Source organism: Mirounga leonina, unplaced genomic scaffold, assembly GCF_011800145.1.
Source record: "Mirounga leonina isolate KUSES-001 unplaced genomic scaffold, KU_Mleo_1.0 Mir_200, whole genome shotgun sequence".
NCBI classification, from domain to species: domain Eukaryota; kingdom Metazoa; phylum Chordata; class Mammalia; order Carnivora; family Phocidae; genus Mirounga; species Mirounga leonina.
The window spans coordinates 5,528,316-5,544,120 of record NW_023270503.1 but is presented as its reverse complement, the minus strand read 5'-3'; the positions used below and the strand labels follow the sequence as shown (position 1 = coordinate 5,544,120).

Here is a 15,805-nt window from a genome sequence, read left to right as displayed (position 1 = left end):
TTCCGCATTAGATTATATTCTAAGGAGGGGAGGCAGTGGAAGTTGGCTGTCCGTGTGGTCTGCTATGAGATATAACAGAGGAGAGTGCAGGTACTGCTGGGGGACGGAGGGGGTTGAGCTCAGACACAGGCCTGGGGGAGAAGGAGGGGATTCCAGAAGCTACTTCTGAGTGGAGGCAAGTCTTTTTTTTTTTTTTTTTTTAAGATTTTATTTATTTATTTGACACAGAGAGAGAGAGAGAGAACACAAGCAGGGGGAGAGGCAGAGGGAGAGGAAGAAGCAGGCTCCCGCTGAGCAGGGAGCCCAACATGGGGCTCGATCGCAGGACCCCGAGATCAGGACCTGAGCCCAAGGCAGATGCTTAACTGACTGAGCCACCCATGGGGCGCCTGGGTGGCTCAGTTGGTTAAGCGACTGCCTTCGGCTCAGGTCATGATCCTGGAGTCCCGGGATCGAGTCCCACATCGGGCTCCCTGCTCAGCAGGGAGTCTGCTTCTCCCTCTGACCCTCCTCCCTCTCATGCTCTCTGTCTCTCATTGTCTCTCTCGCAAATAAGTAAAATCTTAAAAAAAAAAAAAAAAAAAAAATTAGAAAGATTGACTGAGCCACCCAGGCGTCCCATAAGCAGAAGTAAGTCCTAAGAGACGGGCAGAGTTAGGCAGGGCATGGGCATTCCTGGAGGTGGACACTGCCCCAGTCAAGGCGGAAGGCCCAAGAGCAGCCTGCTGATGGAGGGCTCATCAGGTCTTTCGCGATCTTACACATCTACAAGCAGGTGCCAGACCAATTGTAAGCTCAGAAGCTGATGACGGTAATAATAAATAATAAGAACAATAAGACTAAGGCCTACTGGGCGCCTGGGTGGCTCAGTTGGTTAAGCGACTGCCTTTGGCTCAGGTCATGATCCAGGAGTCCTGGGATCGAGTCCCGCATTGGGCTCCCGGCTCGGCGGGGAGCCTACTTCTCCCTCTGACCCTATCCCCTCTCATGCTGTTTCTCTCTCTCTCTCTCTCAAATAAATAAATAAAATCTTTAAAAAAAAAAAAAGACTAAGGCCTACTGAGTGTTCGCTAGGGACCAGGCAGCACAGCTCAGTGTTGTGCATACATTTTCATTTAATTCTTACAATAACCTAGTGAGGAAGGTCCTACTATTTATTTCCATTTTTACAGATGAGGAAGCTTATCCTAAAAGAGGGTGATGAGGAAGTCCTGGAGACTCTCTAGCAGTGGAGGGATGTGGTCAGCAATGATCAGGAGACAGTTGAGGATCAGCAGATTTTCTGGGACATATCTGCATCCTGCAGTGACAGGGCTGGTGCACAGAGCCCCCAGGAGTCAGGATGTGTGGTCCACGGGCAGCAGGGTCCTTCTGAGCTGGGCCATCCCCAGGGGGCTCTTCCTGTTCTGCCTCAGGCCCCCCCGCAACAATCAATCACAAGCTTCACCTGCCTATGGGGTGACCAGCCCTGGGAAGCTGTGCAATTGTAAATATTCACCAATGTTTGTTTAATGTCAACTCCCCACTCCACTCCACAAGGAAAGGGTTTTTGTCTATTTTGTTCACCACTCACATCCTTGGCCAAGCCTAGTGCCCGGCACATGCAAAATGTTCAATACGTTTTGCAGAATGAATAAAGGACTGTCTTCCTAGTGGTCTGGCTTTCAGGGCATCTGCTAGCTTTGGGGAGATGGTTTCAGCCTCTACGGTACTATCTTCACACATCCTCTGCTTCCTTCCCAAAAGGAAGGGGAGCGTTCATGAGTAAGAGCAGCAGACAGACCAGAAGGCTCAGTCCCACACAAGTACTAACCCGTGTGTGGGCCCATGGGGTGCGTACAGTCGCTCAGCAGAACAAGGGCAGCCCCTGCTCATGTGGACATGGGCTCTCATTCATTCAATACGTATTTCTTCCCGTATCTACAATGGCCAGACATTCTTCTACGCTCTAGAGATAGAATAGTGGATAAAAGTGACAAGGCCCAGCCCTAAGAAAGGCATGAAGTAGATGTACTATGTGATGTCAGGAGCTAGTTAAGAATTATGAAGAAAAATAAAGACAGAGTCGAAGAAGAGAGAGGGATGAGATGGAGGTGGGGTAAGGGTGCCGTCTTCCATGGTGTGGTCAGGAAGAGCAACTCTAAGGAGGCGACCATAGAGACCTGGATGAAGGGAAGGAGGGGGTCATGGGATGATCTGTGGGAAGGATGTTCTAGGCAGAGGGAAAAGCAAGTGCAAAGGCCCTGAGGTGGGAACCATCTTGGTGAGTTTGGAAAACAGCAGAATTCCAGAGTGACCAGAAGAGCGGTAGAGGACAGAAGTCTGACTGGAGTGGCTGGAGGACGAGGATGTGGAGTGAGATCTTTCAGCGGGTTAGCTGTAAAAGGAAGCAGGAAAACAAGGTAGTAGCTGGAGGACTTATTTGGTTAGCTGGTCATTTCTTTCTTGGAGATGGGACCTGTTACAGCCTATTGGTCACTGCTGAAAATGATCCAGCAGAGAGGAAGACACTGATGAGACAGAAGAAGGGGGGCAGAATTTTTAGGAGTAAAGTCCTTGAGAAATGGAGAGGGAATAGGATTCAGTACTCGAGCTTGGGGATGGACAAGTCTTGAAAGATAAGGAGTTGCCTGTTGCTAGAAGCATTCAAGTTTACACTAGAAGACCCAGTGTGAGTAGGAGGGCTTATCTGTCTGCATCCCCAGCGCCTAGCACAAACTAGGTGCTCAATACTAGTGTGATGCATATAAAAAATGGACAATGCTGTCAGGGGAGAACCAAGCATGAGATGAGCGGTTGGACCAGATAACCTTCTGACCAGAAAGTCTCTAGACTCACAGAACACGACGTACCTGGAAGCTGTGGAGCACAGCAACATTGATCTCAATGACAGCCCGGTCCTTCCAGAGTGAGGACAGCTTGTGCGTTTCCAGGCCCATCCTTCTGCCCACTTCCTGCAAAGGCAGAGTGATGGAGTGAGTTGGTCCTCACGAACCCCCTGGACGGACCCACATCTGCAGCTGGCCCCGCCCGCCGGGCCCCGTTACCTCCAGAATGTTGTAGCGCTGAACGTCACAGAAGTCCCGGACCCCGATCTCCGTGCCCATGTACCAGCCGTTGAAGGGGCACCCTGGGAACTCGAGGCCACCCACCTCGAGCAGCATGTTGGCCACTGCAGGCAGGGCGTACCACTTCAGCTGCAGCTCACGGAACCACTCATACCTGGCAGGGAGGCAGAGCCAGTGGTCACTGGGGCCTGCGTTATTGCCCACCCTCTCCCTCCACCCCCACCAACAAAAAAGGCTTCAGAAAAAGAGTCAAGCAAGAAAACTCCTTCCCAACTCCAACCTGGAGAGGGGAACAGGGCACAGTAGGTATCATTCATTAATTATGCATTCATTTACCCACTCGTTCATGCAAAGATATGTTAAGCAACAAGCATGTGACAGGCACCATGCTAAATGCAGAGAACCCAACATAACACAGCGGTTAAGGACTCTAGTGTCAGAAAGCCCAGGTTCAAGTTCTTCTTTACCGCTTATCAGCTGTGTGACCTTGGGATGTGACTAACCCACATCTCTCTGAGCCTCAGTAACCCCACCAGTAAAATAGAGATACTAGCACCAAACTCATGGGTTTACTATAAAGATAATGGTATCACTCATTTGTAAATTCATTTATTCCAGAAATATTTGTAATCGAGCACCTACTATGTGCCAGGTACCCTTCAGGTGTTAGGGATATATAGCTGAACAAGAAAGGCAGGATTCCTATTCTCAAGGAGCTTACAGACTAGAGTCTAGACTATAAACAAGTGAACAGATGAATAGAAAAATAATAGCAAGGTGATGTGGTAGACAGAAGGTGAGAGTATCTGCTCTAGATTGAGTGTTCAGGATAGGCTTCTCAGAGGGGGTGACATTCAGGAAATACTTCATTGTCAAGAAGAAATGAATCCTTTAAATTTCCAAGGAAAAGGCATGTCAGGCAGAGGGAATAGTGAATGCAAAGGCCCTGAGGTGGGACTGAGTTCAGCGTATGCAAGGGACAAAAAGAAGAGTCCAGCTCAGTGCCTGCTACACAGTGAGTCTCAATATAAGGAATATAAGGAGTTTTTGTGATGATGATTGCTGCCCAGAGCAGAGGCTGAAGCAGATGAGCTCCAGAAGTCACTATGGCCCTATAGTTTCATGACAGTACGAAGAGGGGTAGCTGAGAGAGCTGGCAGGAAGACAAGAGGCCTGGGCTGCTCAGTGTGAGAATGATAGAGCCTTTGAGGGTTCCTCTCCCAAGGTCACTGCTTTCCAAGTTCCTAGGGCCCCATCTGTCTAAGCCTCTGCTTCCCCCTCATCATCAACATATCCTCCTAAGTCTGAGGCCCAAGACCCAAGTCCAGGGTTGCTGTGCAAGCGTCGACAAGGCAAGCCTTGAGAGCCAGCCCTTTTGCACACCGCCTGCTGCTGGCTGGGCTTTGCGGGCAAGGAGGGGCCTGAGGACTGAGATCTCCCCAAGGAAGGGATGGAGCATGCACGTTGACACACAGCCCAGCACCCCCGCCTGCTTACTTGGGATGTTCCATGGGCACCTCGAGCACAAGGTCAGGCGGAATTTCAAAGAACTCAGGGTCCTGGCCATCCGCCTGTAGCACCAGGGGCACCACGTCGAAGCGGCCGTACTTGGGCTTCCAGCCCAGGTCGATGCACAGCTGCGGGCAAGACGGGCCCAAATGAGTCCACTGACCCAGGCCCCTTGACCCCTCTGGCTCCACTCTGTCAGCCACCAAGGCTGGATCCCGTACCTGAGTGAACTCCACGCTGGCGGGGTCCCCCAGGATGGTGCCGTCCGGCATCTGGTAGCCGGCATACCGGATGAGCTGAGCATTCCAGACCCGGAAGTCATGCTTCCCATCGCTCCGCTGGGGGAACACAGTGATGGCCGACCTTCCCCAAGACAAGGACAGTGCCATTTACTCCTCGGCTTCAGTAGGGGCTCCCAGCCAGCCTCCCCAGGTCCCCCTCTGCCCCCTGTCTTCCTGCTCCCCATCCCCCTGCACCTGAGCTAACTGAACCAAACTCCTACAGCAACACAACATGCCAGGCTCTCACTGGCCTCAGTGTAACCTTGCCTCCCTTCCTGACATACCCTCTCTCTCTCCTTCTTCTCCTTCTGGCGCTTCCTCTTCCTTTGAGACCAATACAGGGACCACCCCTTCCAGGAACATTCCCTATCCTTTGGGCGGGGTTAGCTGTCCCAGCCTTTTCCCTCACTGCACCTTTCTCTCATGCAGTCCAGTTAGCGGGATGCTTGTCTAGAGCCAGGCATAGGTTCACAGTGGGCAGGAGCAGGGTCCTAGGTCTTAGTCACCTCTGTATTGGCCCCACCCCACTGCCATGCCTAGTCATGGGTTGGGTCCCCATTATAAGGGCGCTGTTTGCTGAACAGAAAAATGAATGAATGACAGAATGGGTTGTTCAGTCCTAACAGCCTTGACCTCTTTGGTTGGGGGTAGAAGAAGGTAAGGTTTGGGGCGGGGGTGGGTACTGATGAGCAGTGAATCTCCAGTTCTAAGAAAAATGACACATTGGAGCCTTGAGCTGCAAAACTAACCTCTCATCCCTTCTAAAAAGTGGGGAGCCTGACCTTGAGCAATGAGATGTTGCTTCTTAAAGATCCCCCATCCCCTCCAAATGGTTCCAAGTCAGAAGGAAACCAAGGACATGGGCTAGGAAGAGGGGCTAAGCTCATGGAGGCTTGCCGAAGAAGCTTGTTTCTTTCTCCTTTCTCTTTCTCCCTGGCTTCTCCTGGGGAAGCCTCCCCTAAACCCATCTGCATCCTATGGCTCAGACTCCAGGGCAGGGTGGGCCCCAGCGGCAAGGTGAGGTGCACTCACCTGATGTTGCCGTTGTTGGTGGCATAACGCAGGTGTCTGCAGATGTGCTCGAACATTTCCTTGGCAGTGGAACAGCTCCGGGCATCAAAGACCTGCACACAGCCCACCCAGCCCAGACCATCAAGGACCGTGAGGACAGAGGTCCCAAGGGTTGATCAGAAGCTAAGTTATGAGGGACCAGGGGAGTGGCCTGAACGTCGCCCACCACCCAAACTCCAAGCAGAGGAGAGCGTTCTCTTCTCTGCATCAACACCTCCCGTCTCAGGTCTCCCCCATTCAGCCTTTCTCCTGCTGTCCTGCGGGAGCCCAGGCAACCCCTCTTGGAAAGCCCTATCAAAACCCAAATCCCAAGAAAACCTGACTTTCGAGCATGTGAGTGGGGATTCCCACAGCCCTAACCTAGTGTCTCTACAACATCAGCACATTTTACACCAGGCTCCCAGCCCGTTTTCTTTCAGCCCATGTTGGTTTCACTGGCATTTCTCATCAACTTCCCTGTCCCAGCGATTTCCATATTATCCAGCAATGAATGATCCCCCAAGGTAAAGCCGCCTAGAAGGCTAGGATAAAGACAGTGTTTCCTAGGAGCCAAGGATTCAAACAGTCCTCTCTTGAGGCACCAGGGTCTCAACAGGTTCGGTTTTATGTCTGTGTTTAATGTGAGACAAAAGACCTGCTAGAAATCCTGTGCTGAAATCAGATTCTAAACTTCCCGGGGGAGCCCTACGAATCCCCATCTCATGGTCACGAACGTGAAGAGAAAACCGGGGAGTCCCTCCCGACCGCTCAGAGCCACCTGCTCAGGGCCTGCCCGCCCTCCCGTTTCCTTCCCTGCCCGGGTCTAAGGAAGGCCACCTGCAGGTTGGACCACTGGATCCTCCCGATGCAGCGGGGGGCGTTGCGCCAGGCCTGCTTGGTAGCAAAGATGAGCTCATCCGCCGTCAGCAGATAGGTTCCTGTTGTTTCTATCTCCTTTGTTACCGCTTCCACCCTGGCCAGATGTTCCTCTATTTTTGCCCTGGGGGACAGGAAGACAGCAGGAAGATCAACAATGAGATGGCCTTAGATGGGGATTCATTCAATGCACAGAAGCAGGAACTGAGCTCCGCTACCAGGAGGGCAAGATGTCCCTGATAGAGAACCATCCCCCTCTGGGGCCGGCTTCACAGGTGTGGGACCCCAGCCCTAAGCTCAGAAGGGCTCCAGGCTTGGCTTAATGCTCTCTTGTCCCTGTCTTGAAATTCTTGAAATTCTTCATCATTTTTGAACAGGGAGCCCACATTTTCATCTCTCCACTGACTCCTGCCAGTTACCCAGCCGGTCCTGATCGTGTTGGCACCCTTGTTTCCAGGTGCTTTTTCTCCAATCCTATTCATCTCAGCTTGGCAAGCATCTGCAAGGAGTGCAATCCTCAGACACTTGAAAGACTAGAGAAAGACCCATCAAGTCAAGTCACAGCCACGTGCTGCCTTCTGGCCACCATCCCATGGTCCAGAGATGAGCAGTCCCTCCCATGCCAGCTCCCGTGTACTGAGTACCCATTCTGAGCCAGGTACTGGGCGACGCCACTCACAGTCAAGGTCTCACTGAGTCTGTGAGGGCGGCGCTTTTGTGTCCATTTTATAGTCTGGGGTATGAAGGCTCTGGTAGGTTAAGTACCGGCCCAGGAACATAAGTGTGATAAAGAGCAGGTAGGACTCAGATTCACAGTGCCCCGATGCCAAGCCCAGCTCTTAACCTTCCACCCTCCACCCTAGGGGGGATTGCAAGCGCAGAGATGTTGAGGGCCTGCCCACGCCTCTCTGAACTGGGATGGGCGTTCAGGACCCAGCCTGCAGGGCCCCAGGGCCTATTCAGGAAGGAGCCCTCCACAGCATGGTCCAGCCTCGCAGACCCCTCTTGAGCGTGCTTTTTCTCAACCTCTGCCCTGCTCAGCCAGCACTCCCAGGGAGATTTCTAAACTCTTCCTCCTCACCCCTCCCAGGCTGCAAAAATATCCCCCAGGGAGGGATTCAGTCAGAGAGGTTTTGAAACACACACACACACACACACACACACAGAGCAACCTTGAAATTTCCAATCAACATCAAAGACAATTTGAAATGGCAACAAACAACACTATGTAAGGAATGAATTCCTGATTAAGGAGAGTGGACAACTCCGAACAGAATGGCCTTTCTATGGACGAAGAGTGTCTTTTTTTTTTTTTTTTTTAAGATTTTATTTATTTATTTGAGAGTGAGAGAATGAGAGACAGAGAGCATGAGAGGGAGGAGGGTCAGAGGGAGAAGCAGATTCCCTGCCAAGCAGGGAGCCCGATGCGGAACTCGATCCCGGGACTCCAGGATCATGACCTGAGCCGAAGGCAGTCGCTCAACCGACTGAGCCACCCAGGCGCCCTGGACGAAGAGTGTCTTGACGGCTCTTCCTTCATTAAAGAAAAAAGCTCAGGGGCACCTGGGTGGCTCAGTCGTTAAGCGTCTGCCTTTGGCTCAGATCATGGTCCCAGGGTCCTGGGATCGAGTCCCGCGTCAGGCTCCCTGCTCCGCGGGAAGCCTGCTTCTCCCTCTCCCACTCCCCCTGCTTGTGTTCCCTCTCTCGCTGTCTCTCTCTGTCAAATAAATAAATAGATAATCTTTAAAAAAAAAAAAAAAGAAAAGAAAAAAGCTCAGAGACCAAACATTTGGGGCTCTTTATCTGCAAGGACACTCCTGGCATAAGGACCTGCTGGGTGAGGTTGCTGTTGCCACACTGGGAGCCCTCCCCCCACCCCACAAACTTCTAGCAAGACTCCCCAGTCTGAGTCCGAGCACGGACACCGTAGTAATCACCAGAACATGGATACCTTGAGCCCACTCCCTGGTGTTAATATGTGACTATGTAGGAAAGGGTTCGTCTTCACATTTCCCCCCGATTTTCCTTTAGAGTTTTATATTTTACCACTGTTTTCATAGAGTCGCACTTCCGAGGCACTACAGATGCTATAATGCCTATGAGTTCTGGAGAAAGAGTGTAGCTTTTGGCATCAGTGAACGGATCTGAACAGATTCAGCAAGTTACAGTTTCTAACTACACATTCCTTCTTTCGCTAAAAACCGAACCTTCCAGTCGTCTGCAACTCTGTGTGACCGTGGGGATGGACAGCCATTTGTCACTCACACCCCCCAGGACCTCTTGATGGGTTCAAGGTTTGGACTTGGGACTGAGAAACGGGCCTTCCATCTGTGAGAAACAAGTGGGTTTGAACACCACCAAGAGCAAGCCGGTGACTTCCCCGGGCTAACACCCACCCAGTGCCTTCCAAATGGCAGCAGGACCTCCCAGGTCCAGTTTGAAGTTGGAACCTTCAAGGTCAAAAAGCTGGATGCTAGAACACAGGTTAAAAGCAGGGGCTCTGGTGCCAAACTGCCTGGGTTCAAATCCCAGCTGTGGGACTCCCAAACTTCTGACTTCAAGCAAATTACTTCATCCGTGGGCTTCAGTTCCTGTAAAATGGGGGAGTTCCTACAGGTGTCTGTAAAATGGGGAGGATCCTAATGATACTCCTCTCATAGAATTGTGGTGAGCATTGCTCACAAAGCACTTATGCAGGGCCCGGAACATACTAGTGCCCAGTGAATGTCAGTATTGATACCGTGGCCCAGTGAGGCCCATCTGGAGAATTCCCAGACCCTGAAAGGCTCATTAGTCATTGACAGAGCTGACAGCCCAAGAATCTTGAACCTCCTAGCCACAAAGCACTCCTATAGAGGTTGTGGTTACATAGCAAATAGGGCAGCCAAGTCCCAACAGGTTACTCAACCCAGCTCTATATTAGAGTCGTCAGAGGAGATTTTAGGGAACACAGAGCCCTGCCCCCTCCACACTTCTTGAGATCCTGATGTCCTTGGCCCAGGGTACCCTGGCATCAGCATTTTGCAAAATCCTCAAGTGACTCTATGCACAGCCAGGGTTGAAATCAGTGGCATCCATGCCGTTAATAGTCATATATTTTATGAAACCCAGGAATACAGAACCCCACAGAGTTCAGTGCAAAGAGCATGACCTGCCCTCTCCAAGTCAGACGGCATGGATTCTAGCTGGGACTGGGCTTCCCTGTTCACCCTTGATGGAGGAGGGTTTGACCAGGTGGTCCCCGAAGTCCTTTCTCTTTCAAACGTTTCATAATGAAAGGGTACGTATCAGCTCATTGTCAAGGTTACTCAGTGCTAAGACGCTGTTCTAAGCAGGTTCTATTCTCACTCCATTTTTACAGATGAGGAAGTTGAGGTGCAGAGAGGGTGAGCAGATTCCCCAAGGATACAGAGCTGGTTACTGGTGCAGCCAGGATTCAAAGTCAAACAGCTACACTCCTGGCCCACACTTTTAACCACTATTGCTATGCCTCTTTTTCTTACGATTATGAGAACTGACTCTGGTCTTTCCCCTCGGAAAACTGTACTTGAGCCCTGGCTCCATTGTGAATCTGGGAAGGGAAAGGGCCTGGGGTCAGAGGGAAATGACGGGACACCGAAGAGCTTGGGGAAAGGGGGCCGTAGCGATCCAGCCCAAGTGAGACTTACTCTTTGAAGGAGCTGTAATAGTGGTTGACAAATTCAATAGCTTGAGGTAGGAGCTCGTCTGGGGGGGTAGGCTTGTCCCTGGGTCCTCTGGTCAAACTTTTGGGGTTCATGATGGCTCCCAGACAAGACTTGGACTTGCAAGCAAGATACTGGGAAGAGAGAGACAGGAGGTGAGGGGGCTGCTGGACCCCTCAGGAAGGTGTTGATGGGGGTCCTCCTTCTGGGCCAGCTCTCCTAGCCACCTCCTTCCACTCCAGCTGTTCCAGCTCCCTGCTGCCCCTCTCCACCCCTGTGGCACCTCCTCCTTGGGGTCCACCAAGCTTTCTCACCATGCACATCTCCTTTCCTCTACTGGCTGACCCAAGTGGGTATGAGCCAGGGTTATTCCCACCACCTTGGGCTCAGTCTCTGACTCTGCTCCCCGACCAGACTCAGACACAGGGCCAAGTCAACAGCTTGATCTCTGGGAATATCTCAACTACCTTCTCATTTAAAGAGGCTGATGTGGCTCCTGGGAACACACTTTTGGTATTCAGCCAAAATGAACCGAAAGGAGAGGATACAAATCCTAAAGTCAGAGGATGGCACAGAAAAAATGCTAGAAGGAAGTACACCCAAATGTTAACTGTGGTAATTTTTAGAAAGTATGGGAAATCCTTCCACTTTCAAGGTCTTGAAATTTTCAATTCCTTTCTACTTTACAATCAGAACGCTTTCTATAGTTAGAATAAGACACTTAGGAGAAGGAGCCTTGAAGGACACTAACTCCAACTACTCACTAGCTGCTTGAACTCCTCTCCAATTTCCCTATCAAATAGCACTTGAATCCTTCTAGTGACAGGGAGTTCGCTATCTCCTGATGTAGCTCAGTCCAGCTTTGGGCAGTTCTGTTAGAAAATTCTCCCTGGGGGTGCCTGGGTGGCTCAGTCGGTTAAGCATCTGCCTTCGGCTCAGGTCATGATCCCAGAGTCCTGGGATCAAGCTCCGCATCGGGCTCCCTGCTCAGTGGGGAGCCTACTTCTCTCTCTCCCTCTGCTGCTCCCCCTGCTTGTGCATGCATGCTCTCTCTCTCTAATAAATATATAAAATCTTAAAAAAAAAAAAAAAGAAGAAAGAAAGAAAAAGAAAAAAAAATTCTCCCTGTTACTATGCCGTCTCTCTAAAAAAGACTGAATTTCTTCCTGTGATCCTTTATCCCATCTCCTGGACTATCCAGCAACCATCAGGGGACTACTAGGGGGCTGACATCATCTACATCCTTCTGTTATTTGTGCGGACCACTGGCCTCTGTTCCCAGCACCCTGTGCCCAAGCAGATCACTGTCTGGTTTGCCCAGGGTGACATCATTTGATCTACTAAAGGCCCGAGTGGCTTCCCCAGCTTGGGACAAAGGTGGTTCTCCCTGAGCCACAGACTTCTCACCCCTTTGGCCTTGTGGTGAAGTGTGTCTTGGAAGGTCATCCCGTTGCCCCAGTTTTTGATCCTCACATGTCGCGGGCAGACCGATGGGGGCGCATCCAGCTTGATCAGGGATTCTGGAGACGTCTAAGAGGGGGAAAACACCAAGGATTTACAAATGCCTCCACCCTGGGGCCCCACAGGTCTCCCCTGGGCCCTATTTTGGCTTGGGGTGGGGGGCTATGGGCGGGGACCCAGGTCAGGATGTGGCTCTGTGTCCCTCCTCCTTTCCCGGCAGCCTGGACACCTGGGCCTGTGCCTGCTAAGAGCTCCAGGTGCCTGGGCCGCGGGCCAGGCTTCTCTCCTCACCCAAGACCCTGCCAAATGCTCCCTCAGTAGAATTGCAACAGAAGGGACTGAGGTTAGATGCAAGGCGGACTATCGTCACAGCCAGTACTACAGAGAACAGAAATCAGGACAAGGAAGAAGATACCACTGCTTTCCCTGGAGTTATTTAAGAATATGGAAACCATCTTCTATCCCACCTCCCACCCATTTCTCTGTCCACTTCTCTGGAACGTTAAGGTCCAAAGCTCTTAGGAAAGATGGAACCTGGGGGCTAGAGGCTGGGGGCTGGGACTGGGGCTCAGCTGCTGAGTCCAGGATTACGTTGGGGTGTCCCACCCCTGGCTCCATGAATGGCCGGCCCACACCGGCAAGCGATCCAGGGGCCATAGCACCACGGGGGCCACTATTCCTGCTCACCATGGATCATCCCACTCTCCCAAGGCCCTTCCTCACCCCTACCTGTGCCCCTGGGGGTCCCCACCAGGCTGCTTAGCCTACATCTGCCTGGGCGAGGGAGGAAGGGGCTTCCCACACCCGTGTGACTCACTGACCTTGACCGTCCCTGTGAGGGACTGGGGGGACTCATTCCGGTGCTTGCCGAGGCCATGACACTTGGGGTCATCCTGTGTCACTAGACTGTAAAAGGAAACAACCAGCATGAGTTAGAGTATCTAAGGGCAGAGAGGGATCTTGGAGCCCCACCTGCCAAGCCCCCATATGATGGGTGAGGGAACTGAGGCTCAGAGGGTGGGAGTGAATTTCTCAGCTGCTAGTCAGGAGGATGTGTGTATGTGGTGGGGGACGCAGCCAGTCAGACCCAATCTCCCCACCATCATCACCCTCCCTCCTCCTCCTCTTCTCTTGCCTTCCCCCTACAAAGCGGGGAGCTAAGTCAGAGCTAGCTGCCCAAACGGTGATCCACAGAAGCTCTGGAAAGATGCCCCCCTCAAAAGCCAAGTACAAATGTGGGAAGAGACTGGGTGCACAGAGAATGGATCCTTCAACCCTGCCCTCCCAGGCCAGCAGCACTGCCCACTACCCACTTGTCTGAGGGGACTTGGGCTTTTTATGTAAAGCCCCTGATTTATCTTGGTTTATTTATTTATTCTAAATTGTTATTATTTACAGTAAATGTTAAGCATAAACGAGTAGAAAGAATGCTGTAATAAATCCCCATGGGCCCTTCACTCAGATTCAACCCCACCCAATTGCCAATCTCATTTGAACTCTACTCTCCCAGCGTCTGCTATCATTTCAAAGCAAATCTGAAACATCATGTCATTCAAAAATATCTCAGTAAGGATATCTGGAAGTCAAGGACTCTTTTAAAAAATATGTTGCTTATATTTATTTTATTTTAAAAATATTTTTTTTATTTATTTGACAGAGAGAGAGAACGAGCGGGGGGGGGGAGTGGGAGCGGGAGAAGCAGGCCCCCTGCCGAGCAGGGAACCGGATGCGGGGCTCAATCCCAGGACCCTGGGATCATGACCTGAGCTGAAGGCAGATGCTTAACTGACTGAGCCACCCGGGCACCCTCTCATTTTCCACTTTATACATATTTGTAATGTGTTAGAATGTGAAGAATGAGCATGTATTACTTTAATTATTGGGAAAAGTAATGACTATATATTTAAATTAACATTATATAATTAACTACATACTTTAATAGCACTACATGATTTATAACTATAAAGAGATAGTGTCTCTTGAAGAGAACGTAAGTATGCATCAGAAAGCAACGTCTATCTGAATGGAGTGATTCAACAGCCTTGTGAAGGACCTTCCATGTGACCATCTGCTATCACCCCGCTGGTCCGAACTGGGGGCCCCGCCAGAAAAAAAGCCAAAATGGGGTTGTCTGTACAGTCAGAACAGGTACATCATGGCTGAGCGATCATCACGGGGCTCCTTACATCGGAAGATGCTTTGAGGCTGGGGTCCTCAGTGAGGCAATGCCTCGCTGCTCTTGATCTTTTGCCTTCACCCCTCACCCCCACGTCCACAATGCTTGTTCTTGCTTCCTTTTTCTTACTTGTGGCCACAGGACTGGAGAATTTGAGAAGCGTACTGGTACACAGTAACGTTTAGATGGAGAAACACTGTCTGCACACTTCACATAACTACTGCCCGCAAATATTAAAAAGCTACCTGAAAATCCACTCTACAGAGGGTCCACAGTCCACCTGAACCCATTGCCTATGGCTGCATATTTAGGTTGTGTCCAGTTTCTCCACTATTATAAATAATGCCTCAAACTGTATACATGGTCTGATGCCGTGTGTGTGCGTGCACGCGCGTGTGCAAGCATAGAAAAACACCAGGGGGAGATGCCAGTAAATATTAACAGTGACCAGCATTAAATGATGACAGCATGGGCGATCTGAATTCTCCTTTATAGGTTTCTGCATTTTCCAACTTTAACTATGACCATGCATTCCTTCATAATTAGGCATCTTTTTTTTTTTTTTTTTAATTTGAAAAGCGAATAAACAAAGCTATGCACAGTCCCCTTCTCCCCCAGGTAGCTAATTTCTTTGGGCTAGCAGCTGAGAGACGGGGGAGCTGGAAGCCAGGTGAGCATACTAAGGATCTGGATACTTGTCGCCCAATTACTGCCATTTGGCTAAACCCACAGCTATGCTCAGCCCTGTGTGGTCCTTCGTGGGAGCAGTGGACCCTTAAGAACCTTCCATCAGAAAGAGTGCAGGAGTGTGGTGCTTAGACCCAGCAACTATCCACAAGCCTCGGATGACTGAGGATGGCTGAGGTCGGAGCTGCGGTCTGCGGCTTGTTTGTGGTAACGGGGGTCCTGACTTCCCTTGCAGTTCCCACTCCTGACCACCGCCACTGCATACACGGGGAGGGGGGCGCTCTGGGAAATGGGTCTAATTCGTAAAACAAGAACCTCTGCTCTCTTAATCCTATCTGTCCTAAAGCGTGCAGCAGCCCCAGTGCTGAAACATCCAGAAAGTTCCCAAATGCTGAAACATCCCTGATTCCTACCCCTGCCCGCATAGACGCCTCTCTTGGGAGCACGCGGGCCTTCCCTGGGTCGTTTGTGGCTACTGAGCTGAGACCTCTGATGCGTTCTAAACGAGGAAAACACTTGATTTAAGTAAAGCCGCATCGGAATCCTTCCATCCCTCATACTTTGACGGAAACCCGAGACTTGCAGCGGGTCAGTGCCGCGCGCCCGGGGGTTCGAGCCCGGTCCCGGCGCGGAGCCGCCCGCCACCCTCCCAGGGCGGACCCGGCCCGGCGGGAGTACCTGGCTCGGCGGGGGCCGCAGACGGGCTGCGGCCGCAGGATCCTGCGCAGGAGCCGGCAGAGCCGGGGCCGGACGGCCTCGCACGCAGCGCCCAGCCCCTCGCGCATGGCCCCGGCGCGGGCACAGCTCCCAGGGCGCCCCTCCCCGCGCCGCCCCGGCCCCTATATCGCCGCGGGACCCCGCAGCCCCCGCCCCGGGGCGGAGCGAGCCGGGGGAGCGGCCCCACCCCGGGCTTCACCCTGCGCCTGGCCCCGGGGCCCGACGGTCGCGCCGCGCCCCCGCTTTCCCGGCTGCGTGCCCTGGCCCTCTACACCCCTCGGCGTCCGCAGGGATGTC

The 15,805-nt window shown here is 51.8% G+C and overlaps 1 protein-coding gene across 1 annotated transcript in view; it reads right to left on the bottom strand.

The window, feature by feature from the left end:
- NOS2 (nitric oxide synthase 2) overlaps positions 1-15,604 on the bottom strand; it is a 32,422-nt gene extending 16,818 nt beyond the window's left edge. Inside the window, exons 1-10 of the mRNA XM_035027746.1 lie at positions 15,470-15,604; positions 12,750-12,834; positions 11,875-11,997; positions 10,453-10,601; positions 6,746-6,908; positions 5,891-5,982; positions 4,799-4,940; positions 4,566-4,705; positions 3,048-3,222; positions 2,853-2,954 (exon numbers count right to left, since the gene is read on the bottom strand). Coding sequence (XP_034883637.1) covers positions 2,853-2,954; positions 3,048-3,222; positions 4,566-4,705; positions 4,799-4,940; positions 5,891-5,982; positions 6,746-6,908; positions 10,453-10,601; positions 11,875-11,997; positions 12,750-12,834; positions 15,470-15,576 — 1,278 coding nt within the window. The 5' untranslated portion in view covers positions 15,577-15,604. The remainder of the gene's footprint in view (positions 1-2,852; positions 2,955-3,047; positions 3,223-4,565; positions 4,706-4,798; positions 4,941-5,890; positions 5,983-6,745; positions 6,909-10,452; positions 10,602-11,874; positions 11,998-12,749; positions 12,835-15,469) is intronic.
- Positions 15,605-15,805: the final 201 nt, after the last annotated feature.